Source organism: Pangasianodon hypophthalmus, chromosome 15, assembly GCF_027358585.1.
Source record: "Pangasianodon hypophthalmus isolate fPanHyp1 chromosome 15, fPanHyp1.pri, whole genome shotgun sequence".
NCBI classification, from domain to species: Eukaryota; Metazoa; Chordata; class Actinopteri; order Siluriformes; family Pangasiidae; genus Pangasianodon; species Pangasianodon hypophthalmus.
In genome coordinates, this window is record NC_069724.1 from 19,270,683 (window position 1) to 19,295,205 (window position 24,523).

The window sequence follows — 24,523 nt, forward strand, 5'->3', positions numbered from 1 at the left end:
CATCAGAATTAAATCTAACAAATTTCTCTTAAAAAAAGTGTAAATGCACACAGTGTGTCTATGATCTACAGACCCATTTCTGTTGTAAGATTGGGACAGTGAAACATTGGGAGAGTGAAAGAGGGGGGTGTAATGAGTAGGTAAGTTCTGTACATCAGAAATACATGTGAAATAACTTTTGCAGCAAAGGCTGAAAAAAAAAAAAAAAGAAGAAGAAAAATGTTTCCCTTTTCCAAAACCCCCAAGTACTTTGGGGGCTAGTTTGAGGTCTTTTATGTGATTTTTGAGATGCAGTTGCAGTTGAAAATTTTGCTGAAACCTATAAACGCTGCTTAATGATATGATTGTTCAACACAGCTGAACAACAGTACAACTAAAACCACTCAAAACAAGCTGCTAGACTGGATCTCAACTGCCATAAATTATGGGGTTACTCTAAAAATTCACCAGATAGTAGCCTGTAGCATACGTGGAGTATTATTGCCTCTTGACTTAATTTTGTTTGAGGCTATATCGTTATTGATGACGTCCTGCCCCACTGCTATCTCTGGTCATGAGCTGCTGTTTGGGAAAAGGGAACTGGCATATATGACAAAAGGACACATAGTACACTAGATAGGGCATGAAAGCCATTATTTTGTTTTCTCTGTACTGTTCTACTCTGTATTATATTGTGAATCGGAAGCTGACTCACAGCTTGCTACTTATTACACACAGTAAACTATGTGGGGCATGAAATAAAGCCTCTTTCACCCTTTCCACCTTTACAGGGAGTAGGAAACGATTGGGATTTAGCCTTAGCTTATAGTACACTTATATGAGAAGATTTGGCATAATATTGTAACTAGGCTTCTGCTGAGAGAATTGAAATGTCATATCCTCCAACAACATTTTGTGAAAGTGAGATCCGTGGTATATATTTTATTAGTATTATATTTTTAGGTCAGTGTATAAAAGTGTTTGCTGACCCACCAAACTTTCTCTGCTGACAAATCATTGTATCACTTAACATTTGTCACATGAATAAATGTTTACTGACCTTTTACCTACAGGAAGTGGTACTGGAAAATGGTACAGAGGCCTTTGCGGTGTGGCAGGATCCACCGCCGCCTGTTTACATGCAGTTTTACTTCTTCAATCTGACGAATCCTGAGGAAGTTCTGTCAGGCGAAAGACCTGCAGTGATTGAGCTCGGCCCATACACCTACAGGTAACGAGCAGTCACGTGTGTTTCACGTGATTTCATTGGAAATAAAATCTCACTAAAGCTTGACTGTTTGTGCTTCTAGTAAATGTAGTAAATGGCACGATGAGAGAGACTTTCATTAGTGTTTGACGTACACCAGTACTAGTAGCAGTAGTGTTTACTGACTTGACTATAAAATGGGTGTGTAACACTGAAACAATTACTTAACACAGTATCATAGTTGTTAGGACTTCACAATTTCACGCTGTCAAAGAGGATGAAATTAAATATATCACTGGTTTGAATCATATGGTAATGGAAACTGCTGGAATATAAAGAGGACACTGTTCTTGTTGTCATGCCTGACCATAGTCAAACTTTTACCCCACCATCCTCTGGACATCATGACATAAAGATGAAGTTCTAGTTACTATCTATCTACTTATCTTGACAGACAAAAATAAAGGCTCCTGCAAATGAGTCCTTCAGTTGCCTGGAAATTATCTCTGTTTTATATTACCCTTTGCATTTGTGCCCTTTTTATTGGTAGCTGTGTAACACAGCCTGTGTGTTTTCTGGCTTGTGCCTTTCGTTTTTGCTCGTCATGTTGTGTTTAAATGAAACTTCATGCTGTGTGGTAGTAGTAGTGGGAAAAAAAATCTCATAAATGTGGTAACCAGCTTCACTTTAGTAAACACTTCTTTTAAACATGACTCATGGAAAGTGGCTTTGCACACACATAGCTTTATTCGTTGAGTACATGACCGGAAACCAAGACTGGTTTCACGCAATCAGTGTTTAGTCCATTGGAATCAAAGCCTGGTTCCTCTTTGGTGTGGTTTGTTTAGGCAGCTAAATGTTCACAGCAATCACACATGAGCGGGGAGCAAAATAACCAGTCCGAGAGCGTCTGAGCGAGATGGTCTCATCCCGGTTCGATTGCAGTTAGAAAACGATTCAACCCTGAATCAGCCAAACTGCAGAAAGCGAACCAAACGTGTATTTTGCGTAGCAGGCAGTAACTTTCGCAGACGTGAGCTGCTAAACTGAGCCAAAGGACAGAGCTGCAGCTCTGCAGAAATGTAGTGAGTTCTGGATATTTGGACTGATGAGCAAAAAGCTGGATTCTATACACAAATTTTTTTTAAACTTAGTATTTCTGTAATAATTTATTGAGGGCTGAATCAGTGTTCTCCATGCTGAGATGATTTTTTAAATTTCTATATGCACTTGGCATAAGTTGCAATAGAGTTTTATGAATATGTTTTCAGTCCTACACACCCCTCCACCAAAGGTGTTGTTTTTTTTTTTTTTTTGCAGTGTGAAACCGAAAAGCAATGAACCAAAAGTATCAATTCCGCTCTGATTTGAACTCTCTGACTGCTCAGGAGAGACATTTGCACAATATTTTTACTTGTTCTAGATAAGAAAATATAGAAATGAAGCTCCATTCTCAAGGAATCTATGACGTGTATCAAAAGTCTAGACTGCACAATCAGTGAAAATGACTACATTTTTACATTACTAGAAAGGATTTGTTTTGTTGTTTGGTACTAGACTTCACATGTAAAATGTGTCTAAGGAAGCGACACATGACACACAGTCCCTAAAGCATATTACTTTCTCTTACTTTCTATGGGAAACAAGGAAAGCGAAACAAAAACCAAATAAAAGCCAGCCTCGCAGAGTAACTGGATCTCAAACTGCATGTGCAAGGTTTATTGCTACTGTGATAGAAACACATTTTAAAATCTCTTTTGGTTTCTTCTTTATATTAGTGAACCTACCACACCTGTTTATACCACCAAAATTGCTCATTTCTCACTTATTAGTTAATTTTTATCTAAACTAAACATGATCAAGCAGATGTTAATCACAATGAAAGTTAAGATTGTGTGTATTAAATTTGCTGGAGTTACTCTTTAGCCTCCTCTTTAACAAAACAATGTATAATACCAGTTTCTCAGGTTTTCACTGCATATACAGAGTGTCCCAAAAATCTCCATACATAGGGGATTATTAGTCGGATTAGTAGTCGGTTGTGCCTTCATCAGTGGATGTTCGTGGATGTCCAATTCTCGGTTGGTCCACAACACGTCCAGTCTTTTAGTGTTTAGCAGCAGTGTCGTGTGTGATGTGCTTGCCGTGTTTCCTGTTAAAGTCAATCGCAGCCTTGTGACAGATTCCCGATCCAGCCATGAGAATGATTTCCATACGTTATTCTTTTGTCCAAGGCATTCTTAAAGGCTATCTGAAAACAAATATATAATATAAACTAAATATGAAAAAATTTGGAAGACATTTTCCTAAAAAGTGTTAATTTACCCTATATATGGAGACTTTTGGAACACCCTGTGTATATATATAGGAAAATGGAAAATGATTTTATAGACATTGTGTTAAAGGTTAAATATGAAGCCATCAACACCAAATCTCATACCATGATGTTGAAGCTGGCTTCGAGGTTACTGTGTGATGTATTGTGGTTTTGACTTCCTTTTATTATTTCTCTTTTTTTTTGTTCAAGAGAGTACCGACCTATGAAAGGAGTGAACTTTATGGACAATGACACCAGAGTAGCTGCTGTTAACCCAAAAACATACATTTTCGAGCCCAACATGTCACGAGGATCTGAAGATGACATAATCAGGACTGTCAACATCCCAGCAATGGTGAGACACTGACTGTGTCCTAATCTGCTGAGATTACAGTATCACACGATGATAAATGACGATGATTTTAAAAAATGAGTTAAGGTTTAGCTGTATTTTAAACTCAATTTTAACTATAAGGGAAGTTCAGAGTCTCGTTAGGGTTTAAGATTAGTTTGTATTTGAAAAATGTTTATTTTTTATTTGGCATTTAATTGAAAGTAAAGTATTATATATATATATATATATATATATATATATATATATATATATATATATATATATATATATATATATATATATATATATATATATATATATATATATATATTAAGGTTAGGGTTTAAGATTAGTCTGTATTTGAAAAAGTTAAGTATAATATATATATTGTTTTATATATAAAATATTGTTATTATTAAAATAGAATTATTATTGTTGTTATTATTATTATCATTATTATTATTATTATCATAGAAGGTTCAGCATTCTGAGATACTTTTCTACTTTTCTTCAACTCACCACAGTTGTAAAGAGTGCTTATGTGAGTTACTGTAGAAGCTTGACCCAGTCTGGCCAATCTCCTCTGACTGCTTTAATCAAGAAGGTGCTGCTGCTTACTGGATATCTTTTTGTGTTTTGTGGGCTGTTTTTCGCACCATTCTGTGTAAACTCTAGAGACTGTTGTGTGTGAAAATCGCAGGAGATCAGCAGTTTCTGAAATACTCAAACTAGCTCATCTGGTACCAAAATCCATGCCACTGAGATAACATTTTTCCCCATTCTGTTGTTTGACGTGAACCTTAACCTCAGCTTTTGGCCTGTATCTGCATGATTTTATACACTGCACAGCAGCTACATGATTGGCTGATTGGATAATTGCATGAATGAGCAGGTGTACAAGTGTTCCTAATAAAGTGTATAGTAGTGTAGATTTAAATATTCTCATATTAAAGCTGACCTTCTGCACCATAACTTCATTGTTTCATTACAAATCACAAATTCTGCCTGTACAGAGTTCTCAGTTTGTATTAAACCACAGCTGCTGTGTATGTGGTGTCTGGGATTTCCTTCCAGGCGGTGATGGAGAAGTATCGAGATTCCATCTTAGGGCATCTAATCTCTGATTTGATGAAAAGTACTAATGAGGGGCTTTTTGGGACGTGGAAAGTGGGAGAGCTGCTCTGGGGCTATGAGGACCCGTTACTCAAAGATCTTCACGCATTCAACCATTCCCTGGACCCCAACTTCGGCCTGTTTTACAAGGTAAGCTGAGAAATTGATGGTATGTTAAAATGAATAAACCTTCAGTAGTTTATCATGGCAACGTAGGAACATGATTTTCACTGAAGTAAGTGACACAGCTGTTAAAAATCATATCACATGACAAACCATACCTGTGAGAATTTTTCCATGTGTAATGATATAGAGTCATGTTAACAGTATTAACAGACTTACTTATTACAGAATATTGTCATAAAGAAATTTTGGAATAAAATTTTTTAAACTTCTTTTCTTCCACTAAGTAGAGTTTATATTGCTGTTTAGTTCAAAACAACAAGACAAAAATTGTTTCTTATCCAATCAAATATGAAGGTGAATGTCATGTGATTTATTTATTTATTTATTTATTTGATATGTTGCCTTAAGTTTCCAGAAATGAAGCCTACTGAAATATTAGATTTTTTCCTAAATCTTTTCCCCATGTAGCCAGTTCAGCCTTTACTACTATAGAGTATACCATCATTTTTATTTAAAAAAAATATAACATATGTAAATAAATCCAAACAAAATTTGGTACTTGTAGAATGTGCACATGTGATGATGCATGTGCTGAAAAGTAAAAATGTTACTAAGCGGAAGTTGGGTAATAGGAAGAAAAGTGCTAATGGCAGTTTTTTAAAGGTCATGTTGGCTAAGGTTGGAAAGTCTCAAAGGTCATTAGTGTCATACTCATGGATCACGTATGGAATCAATAAAAATGATCCTATTGGTATCCTATATTATACGAATTACTACATTTATATTTGTGTTGAGGTCAGGAAAAACCCTTTACATGGCGGATTTTATAGTTATATTACTCTGAATTTATAGTTACATAATTATACTGAAATATGCAAGTTACAGTACAGTTAGTACCGGTCCACTAATTTGATTGGTCGAGCAGCGTCCCAAGAGTGCTTATGATATGTTTCCGATAACCACACTGGGACGTTTCACTGTGTGTATCACTCTGCTCGTCTGTATTCACCACATGAAATTCCACTTCTTAGTTCGAAAGGGTTACTACAGTAGTGTCAGCGACATTATCAGCGGACATAGCAAACTATACTTTTCTCTTTAACTGGAAGCACCTTTAACAAGTGAAAAGGGAGAAAATGGCGTTATTTAGGTCTATGAACATATTTCTGCTGCATGTAACTATCCAACAGCTTGATCAAAGCCTGACATTTGCTGTGTGAGGAAATCACACTTAGCTAACAAGGTTTAAGATGTATTGAAGCAGACTGACTGTTTTAACACTGCATTTGTGAAACTGGCTGCAAACACATTGGATTTTATGTATTTGGCTTCAGATGAACGGCACAGACGATGGCGAGTATGTGTTTTACACCGGCAAACAGAACTATCAGGACTTTGCTCGAGTGGATCTATGGAGAGGCCAGAGGTAAACGTGTTTAGAATTACAAATAAAGGGAAAAATCACAATTTAATAAGATTTCATCTGCTTTTCTACTGAAGCCAAGTAGTTTTTTTTAATCAGATTTTCTTAGTCATCTAATTACCATACAATGCTTCTTTGTATGTGTGTTTTCTAAGCATTCATTCATTTATCTGTTGTTTGTGTGTTTTTGTTGTTTCTCTGTTTGCAGTTCTCTTGATTGGTGGACCACAGATCAGTGTAACATGATCAATGGAACCAATGGAGCGAGCTTTCATCCAATCATCACCAAGACGGAGAAGCTGTACATGTTTTCATCAGATCTCTGCAGGTGAAGACTGAAGCGTAATAATCTCCTTCATGTCTCTAGTGCAGTGAACATCCACATACATTTTAATTTGCAAATCCAGATACAAGAGGCAGAAAATCCAAAAAAAAAAAAAAATCTTAGTGTGTTTAGCTTCTGTGAGGTGTGAAAGGTGGCGTCTTCGTAAATAGAAAATAAAGTGAGATGAATACACATTTCATAAAAGAAGTAATTGTCAAGTGACAGTTTGACACCTTAGAATTTCACAGATTTTCACAGATTTCTGTTAAACCTGGACTACTATTTTTTAAAAATATTGTAAGTAACACACACATGATGATATATATATATATATATATATATATATATATATATATATATATATATATATATATATATATATATATATATATATATATATATGTGTGTGTGTGTGTGTGTTAATAATATAACAGTAATATTTCTAAAGTAACATTCCACCATATATTTCTTTACATTAAAAAATATTTAGTAATAATAATAATAATTATTATTATTATTAATATTATTATTATTATTATTATTATTAAGGAGGTAGTTATTAAGGTAACACCAGAAAGAGTTTTAGAATTTTTATCCCAAATTAATTTGAAACAAACCATATAGATGCTTTCCTTGTTCAGTTTGAAATATTTTACACTTCTAAAGTTGTTATTTTAATTTTTTAAATATCTCCTATTCACTTGTGTTAATTTCTTTGTTTGTCTGTTTAGTTTTTTTTGTGTATGTGTTCTTACATTTATCTACCCATGTATACATTTATACATTTTTTTTTTTTTTTACTGTTTATAACCTTGCTCGTGCCATGAATATAGCACTTGATGCTGACATGAAAAATGAAACACTTCACCTCCTAGCTCTTCCATCATCTCCTAAAATAACCATGTTATTACATACATTCTTAAAGAATACTTTGTAAGAGAATGAATGAAGCAGTCACTGATGCATAACTGGACATTCATAAAAGTAGTTACCATTTACTGTAGTCATAATACTTAGCCATGATTTCACCTGTTAATTCACTACTTTTAATCATAACCGCAGTCTTTATAAATGCATAATAGATTATACATTTACTGTTCCCGTAACAGACACAGAAAAAAAACCCTCCATCTTTGCTGTTTGACTTGCAAAACATTGATGTAATCAATGAATTGTATCCAAAGCATCAACCTCTAACCCACAGACAAGGTGAGGTGGCAACCATGATCATAGCCACGGTTATTTTTTGAGAGTTGTAGACCATTTGTTTAGAAATTTATTTATTTAGAGTTTTTTTTTTTAATTTCCTTTGCATTAAGAATAAAATTATTATTGTGACTTTCATTATTATGCCTCCTCCACATAGTGGTGGGATTCTCATTAGGTCAGTATCTCAAGAATGAGGGGTTGTTATCTTTACTGTCTTTATCTGTTCATTATTAGGCAAACTATCTAACTTTGTATAGATCAGAGCGTAAAAAAAGATTTCACTCAAGTTCTTTGCTCAAAAATGAAATGTATAGTGCTACAGTGAAATGAACACTTCAGCCTCTCTGTAATTCACTAGATCGCATTACAAAGAGCATGAAGCAAAAGCGGAAAGATATATGTGTAAATGTGCACACTATGTCTACGTAGTATGGGTGTCTGTGTCTGAGAAAACACCTCAGCTTTCTTAGAAGTACCAGTGAAACTTCGATGAATGAGTATATTACACACAATACAATTTCTTTTAAGTGAATTGGGTCAAGTATAATTCTATCACGTGAATATATTGGATTAATGAAGTTAAGAAAGTATAATTTAAAAGCAGGGTTACTTTCAGGTCATTCTAACATGACTAACAGAGTTACGTTTGTGGTTTTTAGGTCAATCTATGCCACGTTTGAGTCGGAGCTGAGTGTCAGGGGAGTTCCTGCTTACCGCTTCGTCCCTCCCAGCAAAGTTTTCGCAAATACAACAGTTAATCCAGATAATGCTGGATTCTGCGTGGGAGGACGCTGCCTCAGTTCGGGTCTGCTGAATGTCAGCGGCTGTAAACAAGGTTCGTGTCAAAGATAGCCCTTTTCCACTGACAAGAAAACAGCCACATGAAGATTATTTATGAAGAGGCTACTGACTTTGTCATTGCATCATTAAGGTGCACTTGGGGTAAACTTTATGATGCAATACCCAACCCACTCCTTCTTAAAAGCATGACAAAATAAAAGTCTTTTTTTTTTTTCAATGCCCCATCGCATTTGAAGAAATCAGAATATATCGACAAAGGTTTTTCAATGAGTTGATTCATTTTAAAGCCATCCTATTTTGCAAAATTTACAAATGTAAACGCAAAATCATGGCAAACTATTTTATTCCAAATTATACTTACCCAAAGTAGGCTTTTTAATAGTTTACTTAATGTGTACATGTGGTCAGATGGTCGGGCCGCCTGATGTTTTTGGACTTTGGGAGGCAAAAGTTCGTTTTATTTTGTTGCACTGAAACTGTATTTACATAACATGGCTATTGTAGGTTAATGTGATGTATGACATGTTTATTCAATTATTACATAGAAAAATTAGACTTGGACACAGGAAATGCGTGTCATTTACCCATTAGCAATGTCAAAGACACTACTGTGTGATTTAATCTTATATGAAGGACCTTTTTGGCTATCTCTCATTCATGGCTTATTCCATTTGCCTGTCTTTATCTTTCTTTTTTTCCATAGGTGCCCCAATCATCATGTCCTCTCCTCATTTCTATCAGGCTGATGAGAAGTTTGTTGACGATATATTTGGGATGCGACCCGTGAAGGAGGAGCACGAGACAGCCATCGACATCAACCCAGTATGTACATGTGTTACGTTATTGGCACCTTTGGTAAAAATGAGTAAAACAGGTTATGAAAAATTGTGCATTTTAAAAAAAAAATAAATAAATAAACACTAGATGTATGACATTTTTCACCACCCCTGCATTTAGTGCATTTTCTAACCTCCTCTTTCTAACATTACAGCACTGTGGCTTCTAATGCTTTGTTAGAAAACCTGAATGCTGCATCCAAGAGCTTACTTGCCACAGCACAGATTAAAGCTCTTTTATTCAATTTGAGTTCAAATTTAATAGTAATCAGTATTACGTTTCATACTTGAACTTGGCCATTTATAGAAAAGCTTGCAGTTGCCATGGTCGTATTTTGTTTAGGGTAGAAAATGGCCAAAGGATCTTGGAAGCATTTGTTCCTTTTGAAAGAGACTATTTTGAAAGGCTGCTTTTAGGAAACGATTTTCGTCACCTCAGCTTGCGACACTACCAATGGCTCCCGTGGGCATGTCCACCAGTTCAGATCACCCTGCACATGGTTCATCACTTCAGGATTGACCTCAGTGTTATTCTTAGTAAATCACCCACAACATAACTACCCATGCGTTTTATCCCATTACGCATTCGGATTAATGCGTTTTCATTTTCGAGCTTAGTAAATCAGGGCCTAAGAGTGATCTTCGTACCATCAACCATCTTATTGTTCTACAGCTAATGTATAATGTGCATCATTTTGAGCACAAGAGGGCGATATACAACTGTTACTTACATGTTCTTACACCACCGAAGATACAAATTGACATCTTTTAAGGAAAGGCTTTACAATTCAGTTTTCATGTTTTGTCTCTTTTGTACTCAATCACAATAGATTTAAAAAGAAACACTGAATATGAGGCTATTGGTGTTGGCATTGTGTTACACCCAAGTATTACTAACCCCAAATTATTACCCAATAACTGAATCTGACATGAGACACTATATCATCATCATAATCATCTTCTTTCTTCACCATATTCCAGCTTAGCAATAAATTACAGTGTTTTTAATATAATATTCCAGGAACTCGGTGTGAAAATCGGTTTATTGTGTCTTGAGATTGGTCAGTTTATTAAGTTGATTACTGTTGATTTAAATCTTATCAACACTCAGAGTGTCATGACATTATGGTGTTTTACAAGAAGATGGGATTTTATCACGCACTATCAAGCAGTGCTCACAATTTTGTATCACTAATTCAGTTTATCTGCCATTTCAGTTGGAATAGACTGTATTTGGCCTTTAAATGTTAGACACATTTGGTTATTTGCTTAGAGTATTTATGTAAAGCAGCGATATGGATAACATAACCGTTGACAAGTTGTTTTCAAGTTTGGACAGAGCTCAAGGTGATAAGAATAAGCTATCAGCCGCCCTTATAACCAAACCTTGTTTAGTTATGTTTAATAGTTAAATATTAACAGTGTTCTAAGAACACAGTATGTGCTGTGGCTGAATGACTAACAAACATTCAGTATCATATATAAGCATATATAATATGTTGTTTTACAGTAGTTCCGATAGTAGTTCTGAGCTACTGATAGTAGTTCCGGCTGCAGGGAAAACCACAGGTTTATATTAATGCACTCGTTATCGTTTCTGCAGTAACAGCTAAGTCACAGGGAATTGTATGATGGATGCTCCATGTAATCATAAATAACAAAAACATATTATTAACAAAAATACCTATATCATTGACATGATGGAAATTTATACACTATATGACCAAAGGTTTTTGGACACCTGACCATCAAAATCATTTGCCTTTTGAACATCCCATTCCAGATTTATACCCCCTTTGCAGTTATAATAATCTCCACTCTTCTGGGAAGGCTTTCCACTAGATTTTGGGGCGTGGCTGTAGAGATTTGTCCATTCAGCCACAAGAGCATTAGTGAGATCAGGCAGTGATGTCGGACGAGAAGGTCTGGGGCGCAATTGGCATTCGAATTTATCCCAAAGGTGTTCAGTGGGGTTGAGGTCAGGGCTCTGTGTAGGACACTTGAGTTCTTCCACTCCAATCTTGGCCAACCATGTCTTCATGGACCTTGCTTTGTGCACAGGGGCATTGTCATGCTGGAACAGGGTTGGGCTCGACCGCTTAGTTCCAGTGGCCAACTTTGTGGCAACAGCTTGGGAAAGAACCACATATGGGTGTGATGGTCAGGAGTCCACAAACTTTTGGCCATGTAGTCTATGAGGAGATTTATTCAACATTTATAGAAGGAGTCTCTAGTGTCAGCACTTTGTAACAGAGGTAAAGCTGTAACTTTAAGGAAAATGTTCAAGATAGAAGACTCCTATTACAGTTTTCTCTGTATCATGACATTCTTCTTGAAATATTATCTTCAAGACAGAGGAAATAAGAAAGGGTGGTGAGGAAACAACCGTTTATAGCTGTTATAACATAAGTGATAACAGGAACTAACTTGTTTCACAACATACAATTACAGTATAAGCAATTAAAAAGTATGATGTCATTCATTAAAGTTAAAACCTGTAATTGCACAACATTACTGTACTTATTCTAATGTTATGTTACTATAGTAATAATTCACTTGGTCTATTTCAAAAAGTAAAAGTAAATATAGTAACTACTTCACAGGGACTTGTGTGGTAGACATTCATGTAGTTTAACAAACATAGATTTTTTGAAGTGCTACTTCAAAAAAGCAGAGTAGATAGTCTTGAAAAAGTTGATATATTGATATATTGAAGAACGTTTGTGTCTATATATATATATATATATATATATATATATATATATATATATATATATATATATATATATATATATATAAAATGTATTAATGTTTCTATTTTGTTTCCAAAGCTCACTGGACTTGTTGTGCAAGCAGCAAAACGTCTTCAGGTGAACGTCTTCATTGAGAAGCTTCCGGCCTTCAGGTATGTGGGTCTTTTTTTTTTGCGTGTGTATGTGTGTGTGTGTGTGTGTGTGTGTGTGTGTGTGTGTGTGTGTGTGTGTGTGTGTGTGTAATTTTGTGGGGTTTCTTTTTTTTTTTTTTTTTTTTTTGTGTTTTTTAAAGGGGGGGATTTGTGCTTATATGCATTTGCAGTATGTGTATAAGCCAAACAATTTGACATGTTTCCAATTGTCCAGTCAAACCCAGTTTTGAAATGCGTCACAATGATGACTAGTTAGCTTCCAACTACCAAAAACTTCCACATAGCATTGGCACTGTGTTTTATTTGGGTGCCTAAGAAGTCGAAGGTCATTTTCCACGCTGGATTCAGACATGCCAGAAATGCGCAATGAGCATGATATCAGATCACCTGCTGAACACCATTACAGTGATAAATCAGGTTCTGAAAGGCAGAACAACTTCAAACAGCCAGCTCCCGTGATTTACAGCACACTAAACCTGTGGTTGTAGACCAACATCCAGGCCAGTGCATTGAATTAGTCACCTTATTAATAAATAAAAATAATGAACCCTACTTACAGGAGTGTTCTACTAAGAACAAGTATTAAGTATTAACTTATATTTCAGTAGCATGTTTTCATTGTCCTTCACTAAGTCAAAGAAAAAACAAAAGGAACATTAAGTTTGTATGCTAAATTAAGATGTATGTTAAATTTGGGATTAATAACTCATGAGCCAAAAACAGAAGCTTATTTTTCAACCTTGTAGTTTCAGTGAAATGAAAAATGAATTATGGAATTAACAGAAACTCTTTCACCCCTATGTGAAAGACTTTTTGTCTACCGAGAGAAATCCATAGTAAATGTAGAATTACTTCATGATAAGAATAATTTCTAAAACTACACCAGCTTGAGTATGAAATATGGATTCACAACAATTAAAAAAAAGAAGCAAATTGTGTGTTATTAAGAGATATTTCACTTTCATACAGGTTTTTTCTAGGTGTCTTGCTTTTAAATAAAGGATTCTTGTATCATATTGAATAGAGTTTGATAACTTATGAAATAAAATCAGTTCATGGTAATCAAGGGTGGACAAATCATAAATTTATAAGCTTGCAAGCAAAAACTCCAGTGTGCTGCCCAATCCCATGTTTTAGTTGCCTAATTGACGAGGATAAAAAGTGGTAGCTAATGTAATATAATAACCTATGCTGAGCTAGTTAGCTAGTTAAGTGCATTAATACAGGTTAAGAGTAACTCAAAGTATATGATCATGTACCACATTGCGTTTCGCATCCTCGACAATGTTCCTGTTTTGAGCTGTGCTGCACTGTCCGTGCATAACACACTGAAGATATTATTCAAATCTGGATAACGTCTGAAGAGCATTAAGTTTAGACATAGCTGCATACCATATGAAAACTTTTTTTGTTCATGTAAGAAGTTTTTTTTCCCTTTTACTGGATATTAAACATACTTATCCTTCAGGAAAATGCGAATAAAAAAATTTATAGCCTGGTCACAGTATCTCCTTGTCCCAGGCTACTGATTTGTCCATCTCAGCTAATAGACACAGATGTTTGAATCTTAATCTTTAGTGCATCCAGATTTTACATGCATTCTGAAGATCTGTGAATATGACTGACAGCTCAATCAGAATCAAATCAGAAAATGGACTTTTTAAGAAGATTGCTTTCACTTTTCAGGAAAACAGTGTATTGTTCTGTACAATAACATAACAGCATAACACTGTGCAATGATTTCAGATTTCCATGCCAATGTATAGTATATGGATCCAGAAATAGCAGACACATTTTAAATTTCATAGGGAATATGCCAGAAATGGATAGTAACTAGAGATAGGACTATTTCTTTTCCGATACCAATGAGTACCAATACCCATCTGATATTGTTTTCTTTAAAACGTACTATTCTTATACAATTTTTTTTAAACTGAAGAACTTCACAGAACTTCTTTCCCACAAATATCCCTTGCACTGTAATTATAATAATCAAATCAATCTTAACAAAAGAACAAACTGTCAATTCTCTTTGTATGTAAATATTTTCAGTTCCAAAAATCAATTTCTTTCCTAAATCCAACTCCAATCTTTGCAGTTTGTTACAGTTTTTTTTGCTAATATTGGCAATACCAGTATTGGGTATGGGGTTAGTACCATCTCTTATATTCACGCACTATATCAGTTGTGTCAAACTCAAATTCTGCTTGGGCCACATCAGCATTTTTGAGAGTCCTTGAATGGCTATAAAGTAATACTGTTCATTTTTAAACATTATTATCTATTCTCTAGCTTAACACCAATAGCCTTGGCTCTGAAAGTAGAATCGGACGTTTCTAGGAAGAAGTAGGATCTATTCATCCGTATAACGTTTACAATAATTAAAGATTTCCATGTGTATGTGTTTTCTAAATATCTAAAATATATAATGAGATTTAAGAAGAACTCACAAGGACACCTCTGCTAAGAACACACATTATCTCCCATGGCTCTTTTTTTCATACTTCATCAAATTTTCTTTTCTCAACATGTTTGTAGGGCTCTATACTGGGTGATGCGTGACAGAATTTGGATTCAATCACTGAATCACACTAACAAACAACACGCAAATAGTTTCTGAAACATTTTAGATGATTGCACCAAATGCAGCATATAAGCATTCATTTTTTACGGTGTGAAAATGTTGAGTAGTGTGTTTAAATATTTAAAGACAGCTGTGCTACTGTATTGGAATGCCTGCCCTTGTGTGTGTGTGTGTGTGTGTGTGTATTTGTGTGTGGGTATGTTTGTATAGGTGTGTGGGTGTGTGCGTGTGTGGGTAAGAGAGAGTGAGAAAGAGCTTATAGGCATGTTCTAACATAAACATATGTCTGAAAGAACAAATGAGGGGAAGTGTGAACAGTGTGGAGGAAGTGGGACGTCCATATCCTGCACAACATTGTTGTAACATATAGCTCACAACATGCGTATACCAGACATGTGAGATCATCTGTTTGATTTCACTTCAGAAGTTTTTAAAATATCGAGTCTTCAGGTGTGTATTCATGGAAAGACAACTCCCAAAGGATTGTCAGCTCAGTGTGTTGCTGAAAACAAAGCGATGCAGAGAGGTTTAACCACAAACAAGGATTAAAAATGGCCCATAATGTTTTATTTAACCCTAACCCTAACTCTAGCTCAGGTTTTGATCTCTAAAAATAGACCCAACGTCCAGTATACAAATTACTAGAGGATCATGTAACTGCAAAAGTGTAACTACAGAACCTATATGCTTCTTACTAAGCTTACTAATGTCAGTAATTAACCAAATTTCACTTGTTATTATATATATGATTTTGTTCCCTCAGTATTTAACCCTGAAATTCATGTTTTAGGGTGCAAATACACTAATAATCTATTTAATACAATTTGATAATGCAGTAAATACATTTTTACTACAGTTGAATTCTCGTATCAGAAGGTGTGGATTAACTTTTATAACCGTAGTTCTGGTTGTAACATAAACAACAGGTTTATATTAATGCGCTAATTCTCATAAGACATCATTCCTAAAGTAACAGCTCATACACAGGAATGATTGTATGGCTAATTTGTAATCTAAGGCTAATAATAAACAGATAAAAAAAGGTGTTGTTTATCAAAGAAAGATCTATAATCATTTATAGGTGAAGTTTTCTATTAGGAGATGTTTATATGACATTTATAGAAGGAGTCTCCAGTGTTGGCACTCAGCTCATGAGAGAGTGACTGTTTATAATTGCTATAAGTTGTTTCACATGACATTACATGTAACTATAAGCAGGGATGTGTTAAAAAAAAAGCAGGGTGTGTCATTCGTTAATAAATTAAAATTTGTAATCGTTGGCAAATCGTTGTGGTATAAGCAGAATAACACACTTTGGACCTTGCTGTGATATGAAAATAATCCACTTATTCACTTCTGCTACATTTCTCCTATTTAAAAATAGGATGTGTTGTATCAAGTGCTATTTTATTTTATCAACAGCCAATTACTGGAGCACAAACCCATATTGTAAAATTAGGACAAAGTCATGATGAACAGTTTATCATGACTAGAAATACTCATGATAATCACCAGTATGTTTGCAATATATTAAACTGCTGTTAGATGGTTTTTTTTCTTGTTTTCTAGCATGATATTAGTCACTTGTGTATATTTTATTCCCTTGCTTTTATACTTTATTTAATTTTATTCACTTATTTATTGTCAGAACTCAATATTTCAAGTAAATAGTAATCTGTGTTTTCAATGGGGATTTTTTAAATTTAAACAGTCTTCATGTCATTAAATAAAAAAAATTAATCCCTGACACTGAGTCTAAATCACAACAGAGAGGACTTAAACAAAATAGAAGACAGCGATCAAAACACAATAACCTTGAAATTACAGTTGCACGCAACTAGGTACAATTAGTGCACGAAAGGAAACACGGATTCCTCCGTAACACAGCTGTACTTTCAGTTTAACAGGGCTTATAAAGGTCATGGCCCTAAGTAAATCACACGCACATATGTGAAGTGAGAAACGTCACACCATGGTTAAAATTATCAGCACAAATACTTAAACCAACTGTTTGAACACATGGCAGCTTGCACAGGCAAAAGAAAAAAAAAAGCTTCAGGAGCTGACTACTAAGACCTTCCTCATTTATAAGAAACTAACAGAACTTCATTTCAGTATTTTCACAATAAGTTGACACTAACAATTTACAAAATATTTTGAATAAAAAACATAGCTTGAGGCATCCTTGTATGAAATTAAAATCCAAATTTTCTAACACCATTTATTTCATATATTTAACATTTATCTCATTGAAATGGTAGCACGTACACACACACACACAGTGTACACACAGCGTTAATTGCACTATACAAACACCTGAGATTTCCTCAGTTACTTCACTACTATTATTGTGTTAACATACTGCTTTCAATAATGTTTGCATTTTGTACTTTTTGGACCAACTGGTCTAGTTTTTGCTAAATGACCAAACATTCAGGAGTAAAGACTTGAGTGACTTTGAGTAAACTTGAGTTACAGTTTTTGTGGCCTAAAAACATCAGAATGACCCATAATTATAACCTGATAATGAAAACTAGACCATAGCTGGCACACACACACACACACACACACACACACACACACACAGTAGCTAAGAGTGTTTGAGTTTATTCGGGGCTTATTACACTAAGCATGTTTGTGTGCTGGATAGTATTTTTAATCCCACTGGGTCTTGAAGTAAGTCTGACCACTCACAGCACAACGTAATAAAGCCATGAGATTTAGTTCATAAATCATAGTGTGTGCATGGGTTATAAGCTATTATATCACGCCATTTTGAGTTGTCAAATTGTACAATAATACCAATGTTGGATGCCTCGTGTTAATGTCTGATGACGTGCCAAGTCACTGCAGGATACGCGCAGTGGTCATCTTGTGTACACGTACGCATAATTAACAGCAAATAAATCAGCCTTAAGTGTACTTCATAATCCATAAAATATTCTCTCGTCAAGATAAGCAGTGTCGCAGATTAAGATGCTATCTCCTCCCCTGTGCTCTATCCAAAAAAAAACTTTTTAAAGCTTCTTAAAGTTACGACATTAATTAATTGTGTCATATATTGGCCTCAAGTGGCATTCCGTGGTTTTTGAGTGTTAAATTTCAGTATGACATATACATATTATGTACAGGGACAGAATCGCACATAACTGAGACATGCCTCTGCTTTACCTAAAATGCACCCCATGTGTGTAACTCTAATGTAGCTGCCTGAAAGCGCTTAAATCTGTAGTTACATCAGAGGTCTGAATGTTATGAATCCATGTTATGAATGAATGAATGAATGCAGCAGCACACATGCACCACACCAAGTGCAGTACGTTCCTGTGTTTATTGTATATAGCCTAATTCACACCTAAAGTGTTTCGAAAGTGTTACTTAGTCATCTGTCTCATGCCTCTCACCAACTCTTCCACAACAAATACACTTATATTTTAACCATTTCAGTCCATACCAGCTGTGTAAGTTCTTATCCATCCTGTCACATTTTCCTGAGCTTTGAATCTTTTTCCCACTTGCACATGAGTAAAACATCGACTTCATAGAGATTACACTTTAATATTCTATCAACTTTATTTAAAATCACAATTTGGAACAATCTTCTGCGTGGCTTATTGTCACAGCGCAAACATGTTTTCCACAGTCTCCTGTCAGGTTTTTAGATAAATTGTATTTTAATTACAGCTGGCTCAAATGCTCTTTCAGTAGACTTGTACCAAAAAGACTCCAGTGTCTTATGTTTCCACTGGTGTGTTTTTATGTATACATATACACAGTATGTGTGTGTGTGTGTGTGTGTGTGTGTGTGTGTGTGTGTGTGTATGTATATATATATGTGTGTGTGTATATATGGCTCATTGACTTATGAGTTAATTATTTCTCATAAGACCTATTTGAGACGTGCTTGTTAGTTCACAACGGAACTAAAATGAATTTAATCTCTGGTGTTACTTGTGGTACAATCCGTATCCTTTAAATAAAAATTGTAATTTGATATTGATTGTCTATTATTTTTCTTCTTGTCCTTACAGCCAAACTGGTAATGTCAGAACTTTGGTCTATCCAGTGATGTACCTTAATGAGGTAAAATTTTCAGACTTTTTTTAATAGACTTATATATATATATTTATATATGTCTAGCAGTTTTCAGTGCTTGATTATTGACATAAATCTTTATTTTAGCAGTAAAGTCAGTTGATAGTAATGTTTATTCTAAAGAGTAGGTGTTTGTATACAGTATATGGCCAAAGGATTGTGGACAGTTGACCATCACACCCATATGTAGTTTTTTTTGTATGCTGCTATGTTGCTATGCTTTGTATACACCTTTGTATACATAGCATTAATTTCCCTTCACTGGAACTAAGAGGCTTAAACCTGTTCCAGAATGACAGAGCACAAAGCGGGCTCCATGATGACATGGTTTGCCAAGTTTGATGTGGAAGAATGCGAATGTGCTGCACAGAGCCCCGACCTCAACCCAACTGAACACCTTTGTGGCTGAATGAGCATAAATTCCCATAGCCATATTCCAAAATCCAGTGCAAAACCTTAATAGAAGAGTGGAGGTTATTATAACAGCAAAGGCGGGACTAAATCTGAAACGGGATGTTCACAATGCACATATGGGTGTGATGGTCAGGTGTCCACAAGCTTTTGATCATATAGTGTGTGTGTGTGTGTGTGATTTTATATATATATATATATATATATATATATATATATATATATATATATATATATATATATATATATATATATAAATAAAGTTATATAGGAGTTAGGAGTTGCAATAAATGGAGTTACAGTAGTTAGTTAGGAGTTACAGTAAATGTCTATTAAAATAAAGTGTAGTTCCTTTAATGGAATTTTTCTTTTTTCTATGTAGAGGAACTACCTGTCTGATAACTATTAACAAAACTGTGATTGATGATAAATCATTATAAATATAGTACAATAGTCACTTCCAATCAGGAAAAATGCACTTGTGTCTACATAAGATAAAGACCAAAAGTACACAGATGAAGCAGATTTCCACAAAATTTATGGGAATTTATTTATTATTCATTTAATTTTTTTAATGGAATGGTACATTTCTATTTGCTCTATTCTATTAAAAAAAATTATAATATTATTAATATTACCTTTTAACTAAAACAATAATGCAAACAATAGTGAGACATGATGTAGCTGTAGCCTGTGAATGCGTTTTTCAGATGGCCAGGAAATCACTAAGCTTGTAATTAATCATGCCACAGTCTCCACAGCTGCTTACGTGCTTAACCTCACTACGTCTGTATCCTATTATTATGCACTCTGTGTTTTTTCCCCACTCTCATTGCTCTGTGAATTATGATTAAAGTCAGCTGCCCCTATCAAGAGCTGTTTATATTTTATCACTTGCCAGTGAATAGTATGTCAAATTAAATTTCTTAAGTAAGTTATTACCATTCTTCATAAGTAGCTGTCCAAGTAGATGTGTTCACACTGACTGAAACAGAGGGAACTATCTTGATTTTTATAATACCGGGCGTTAGTTGTTAGAGTGATCGAACAATACATAGTAGAAGTTAATAAGCTAACTGGCAAAGTAAGGCTCAATATAGCTAGAAAACTTCAGTTGGAACAGTGCCAAATATCATATCAACAAAGTACCTTACATTGTCTTACTTTGCGAAAACCAAAGCTATGAAACATGGTGGAGAATTTCCCCATTTGCAAAATGTTGTAGACAGTGCCCCTAGTGGTCAAGAGCTGGCAAAATCTATGAATAAGTCACTTGCAGAAACATATCGAATTTTATGGGCGTGATAGGAGGTTGTATTGGATAGTATAGGATATACAATTGGATTGTATAGGAGGTTGTATATTCATTTCCTACTTTATCCAGATTTCTCAAATGGCTGCAAAGGCAGATTTATGCCATCTTTAAATGATGTATTGTTTAATAATAAGTATCAGTTGAGTAGAATGTATTAGTTTCAATTTCTGATAAAATAAATGTATTTCCTGGTAATGGAAATTTTGATCCAACTGCTTGTACTTCCTTCTTGAATTCTCTGAAAAGGAAGTGTTCATTAAGACCTGTTGTGTTGATGTACTAAGCTCAAGGACATGTGTCCTTTACCCTGTGTTCTCTTAATTGTCTTGCACCATCAGACAAGCAAGCAGCTGTTTTAGTTTGATACAGCAGGTCCAGACTTCCTGGCATCATTTCCTCGTCTGTCACGTATGAGGTATTTTGGAGATAATAGGGTGGGTTCTTCCAGTCATTTGGACCCCTCAAGGTCACAATTTACCTTCACTGCCAAGTGGCCTAAAGGTGATCATTAGGTATAGAAATTAAACAAATCCAGAACTGTTCATTTAGAAAGGACTAGTGCACAAAGGAGCTATATACCATCATAAACCTGCTGTTAACCTGCTATAAACAGCAGTGTTTATCCCTTTCTTAGAGTCATAATTAGCATGTCCACATGCTGTTTTAATACCTGGGACTGCTTAAGTGAACGATTCATCTGGCAGAATATCTGCCAAGAATAAGAACTGTCAGTATGTACAGCTTTCTCTTTATAAAATCCTTGAGAAATAAAATACATAAAAAAGTTAACACATTAAAAAAGCAAGAATACAGTACAAAGTTTGAATGAAATAAAAATACAGCAATCACTTAAATAGAAAATATGGTAAAGACATTGACAAGATTAGAAATAATGATTTCTGCTTGAAATAACAATTTAGTGTTTTAAACGTTGCTTTAATCAAAGAATCCTCCATTTGCAGCAATTACAGCCTTGCAGACCTTTGGCATTCTAGCTGCCAGTTTGTTGAGGTAATCTGCAAAAATTTCACCCCATGCTTCCTGAAACACCTCCCACGAGTCGGATTGGCTTGACAGACACTTTTTTGTACCATTCATGCTGTTCCCACAACAGCTCACTACAGGGTTGAGATCCGGTGACTGCACTAGCCAATCCATTACAGCTAGAATTCAAGCTGACTGCTTATTCCCAAAATAGATCTTGCATAATTTGGAGCAGTGCTGTGGGTCATTGTCCTGTTGATTGTCGGATGAAATTGGCTCTAATCAAGCACTGTCCACAGGGTATGGCATGGCGTTGCAAAATGGAGTGATAGCCTTCCTTGTTCAAGATTACAAAGATTATTATTTTACCAGTACCAAAGATCCCTAGACCATCACATTTCCTCCAAAATCATGTTTCTAGCTTTAATAGTCATTTACAACATTAACAGTCTAGACTGTATTTCTGATTAATTATTTTAATTGATTTTTCTTTCAACTACAAGGCAGTTTCTGAGTGATTCCAAACTTGTGAATGGTAGTGAATGTCAAATAGCATTGTGACCAGAAAGAAGTCTGTCTCCTCAGTGCCTGGCAGGAGCTGGCAGCCAATCAGGAGAAAGACATTGAGAGTGTGAGACAGTGTAAGCAAAGCAAATGGGAGTGAGAGAGTGAAAGAGTGTGATATTGTAATATAAAGGGGGAAAAAGAGTTTTAGCTTTTTTTTATTGCTGAACACATAAGTCTTTTATTTTTCTTTAATTTGGTGGGAAGCTGCTGATAGTCAGCTGGGGAATTTGTATTATTACCCAGTTGTAAAACTCTTTTACCTGAACTTTTGATAGCGACCTTGTGTATTTGGTGTTTCTCTGTACTTTATACATTTCACAACAACAAAGTAGGTTAGGTTAGTAGACTGATTAAAAACTATGAAGCTTTTATTCTCATAATACTGCTGGAAACCTGAGGGCCCAGCAGATAATTATATCATGAGAATCGTGAATACTTGCGGCATGTTCCAAACCTGGGAAAATATAGTATTTGTCCAGAACATGTTACTTTTATCTCATTTATACAATCGAGCAGTAAAGGGCCTTGCTCAAGGGCCTGTGAAGTGGCAGCTTGGGATTTGAACTCACAACCTTCCGATCAGAAGTCCAACATCTTAACCATTGAGCTACTGTAGCCTTTTAGTACGTAATAGTACATATGGTTTAGTATTTTAGTACACCAATGGTATCGTTGCTATTTAGGCATTCTCTTTGGTGTGTTGAATGGGGTATAGACCTGAATTCCCATCAAAAGTGTATTACTTGGCACTTTCAGAGAGAAGCTGTCCACTTGGTGGAGTAAAACACAGCACAGTTTGCATGACTAAAATAAATGTTTTATTAGGAGTGAATGAGTTAGTGAAAAATATGTGTTGCTAAGATTATGACCAACATTTTGATTGTTTTTAAGATTATTACTGCGACAACTAACTGACAAATTTGCTAAAATTCGGAAGTAAAAACGATAGGCAACAAATTCAAAATTTATCAGTTAGTTGGACTGTTATGAAGCACGTTGTGGCATTTGATGGAAATTTGATTGGTGCTACAACCTTCTATAAAGATTGGGAACACTTTACATGACATTATGCTGATGACCTCATGACATAACATGTGTTTTCATGTGAGTAATATTTCAATTTGTAGTCATTTGTGGGAACGTGAGAGACAGTGGAAGCACAATGTCCTTGGCTGAACCAGGCATATTAACCATGGCATATTGAGTCCTATCTTATCCAGTTTTCCAGCTGTATCGCACATTTATGATTATATTATTATGATTTATGCCCTATCAGAAAACATTATCTTGTGATACTTTGGAACAAAAGTTGGTCATTTGTATGACAACTTCATGGGTTGAAAATGAACATGGCATTCAATGAATTCAACGAAAGTCTACAAAGTGAACGTTTTCTCATTTCCAAACACAACTCATGCTATGAAGCGTTATGCAGTGTAGGGCAACGAGTAGTGAAGCTATTTCAATCAGTTCGCTTATTCACTTCTCACACAATATACAGGCCATGTTTAATAAACGTTGTGTTTCATCACATCTCCATCCTACTTTCGGTTCACATCAAAGTCGATCCCAGAAAGCTGATTCACTGATTCCAGGCACTGAAAACGAAGAGTCAACTCCAAAGCTTTGGAGTCGATTCCACACAAATGATTCACCTTGCATGCACAAGGCAAGCAAAACTGAGTGTTTCAGTTAGCAAGACAGCCAACAGATATTTTATTTCGCATTTATTTTGAATTTATCTGGATGGAAATTAGAGCAAGTCAGGGCCTGAACAGGGCCTGAACTGCAAATAAGACATATAGTTGGGAAAAAAAAGTGTGCAGAACCAGTAAATATGTACAGAATATCACCTTGCATTAGTTTAGGTGTCTCATTTGGTTCCCATAAGCACTTGAGAATATTCTCATGCTGTGACGGATTATCTGGTAATGGTCAGTAATGCTGTATTGCAGTTAGTGACCTGTTATTTAATTAAGCACAGTTAAGAGT

The 24,523-nt window shown here is 35.2% G+C and overlaps 1 protein-coding gene across 1 annotated transcript in view; it reads left to right on the forward strand.

The window, feature by feature from the left end:
* scarb2c (scavenger receptor class B, member 2c) overlaps positions 1-24,523 on the forward strand; it is a 28,967-nt gene that overhangs the window by 1,894 nt on the left and 2,550 nt on the right. The window contains exons 2-10 of the mRNA XM_026928837.3: positions 1,053-1,210; positions 3,714-3,858; positions 4,912-5,100; positions 6,411-6,502; positions 6,708-6,827; positions 8,693-8,868; positions 9,538-9,656; positions 12,502-12,575; positions 19,191-19,242. Of these exons, the coding sequence (XP_026784638.3) occupies positions 1,053-1,210; positions 3,714-3,858; positions 4,912-5,100; positions 6,411-6,502; positions 6,708-6,827; positions 8,693-8,868; positions 9,538-9,656; positions 12,502-12,575; positions 19,191-19,242 (1,125 nt within the window). The remainder of the gene's footprint in view (positions 1-1,052; positions 1,211-3,713; positions 3,859-4,911; positions 5,101-6,410; positions 6,503-6,707; positions 6,828-8,692; positions 8,869-9,537; positions 9,657-12,501; positions 12,576-19,190; positions 19,243-24,523) is intronic.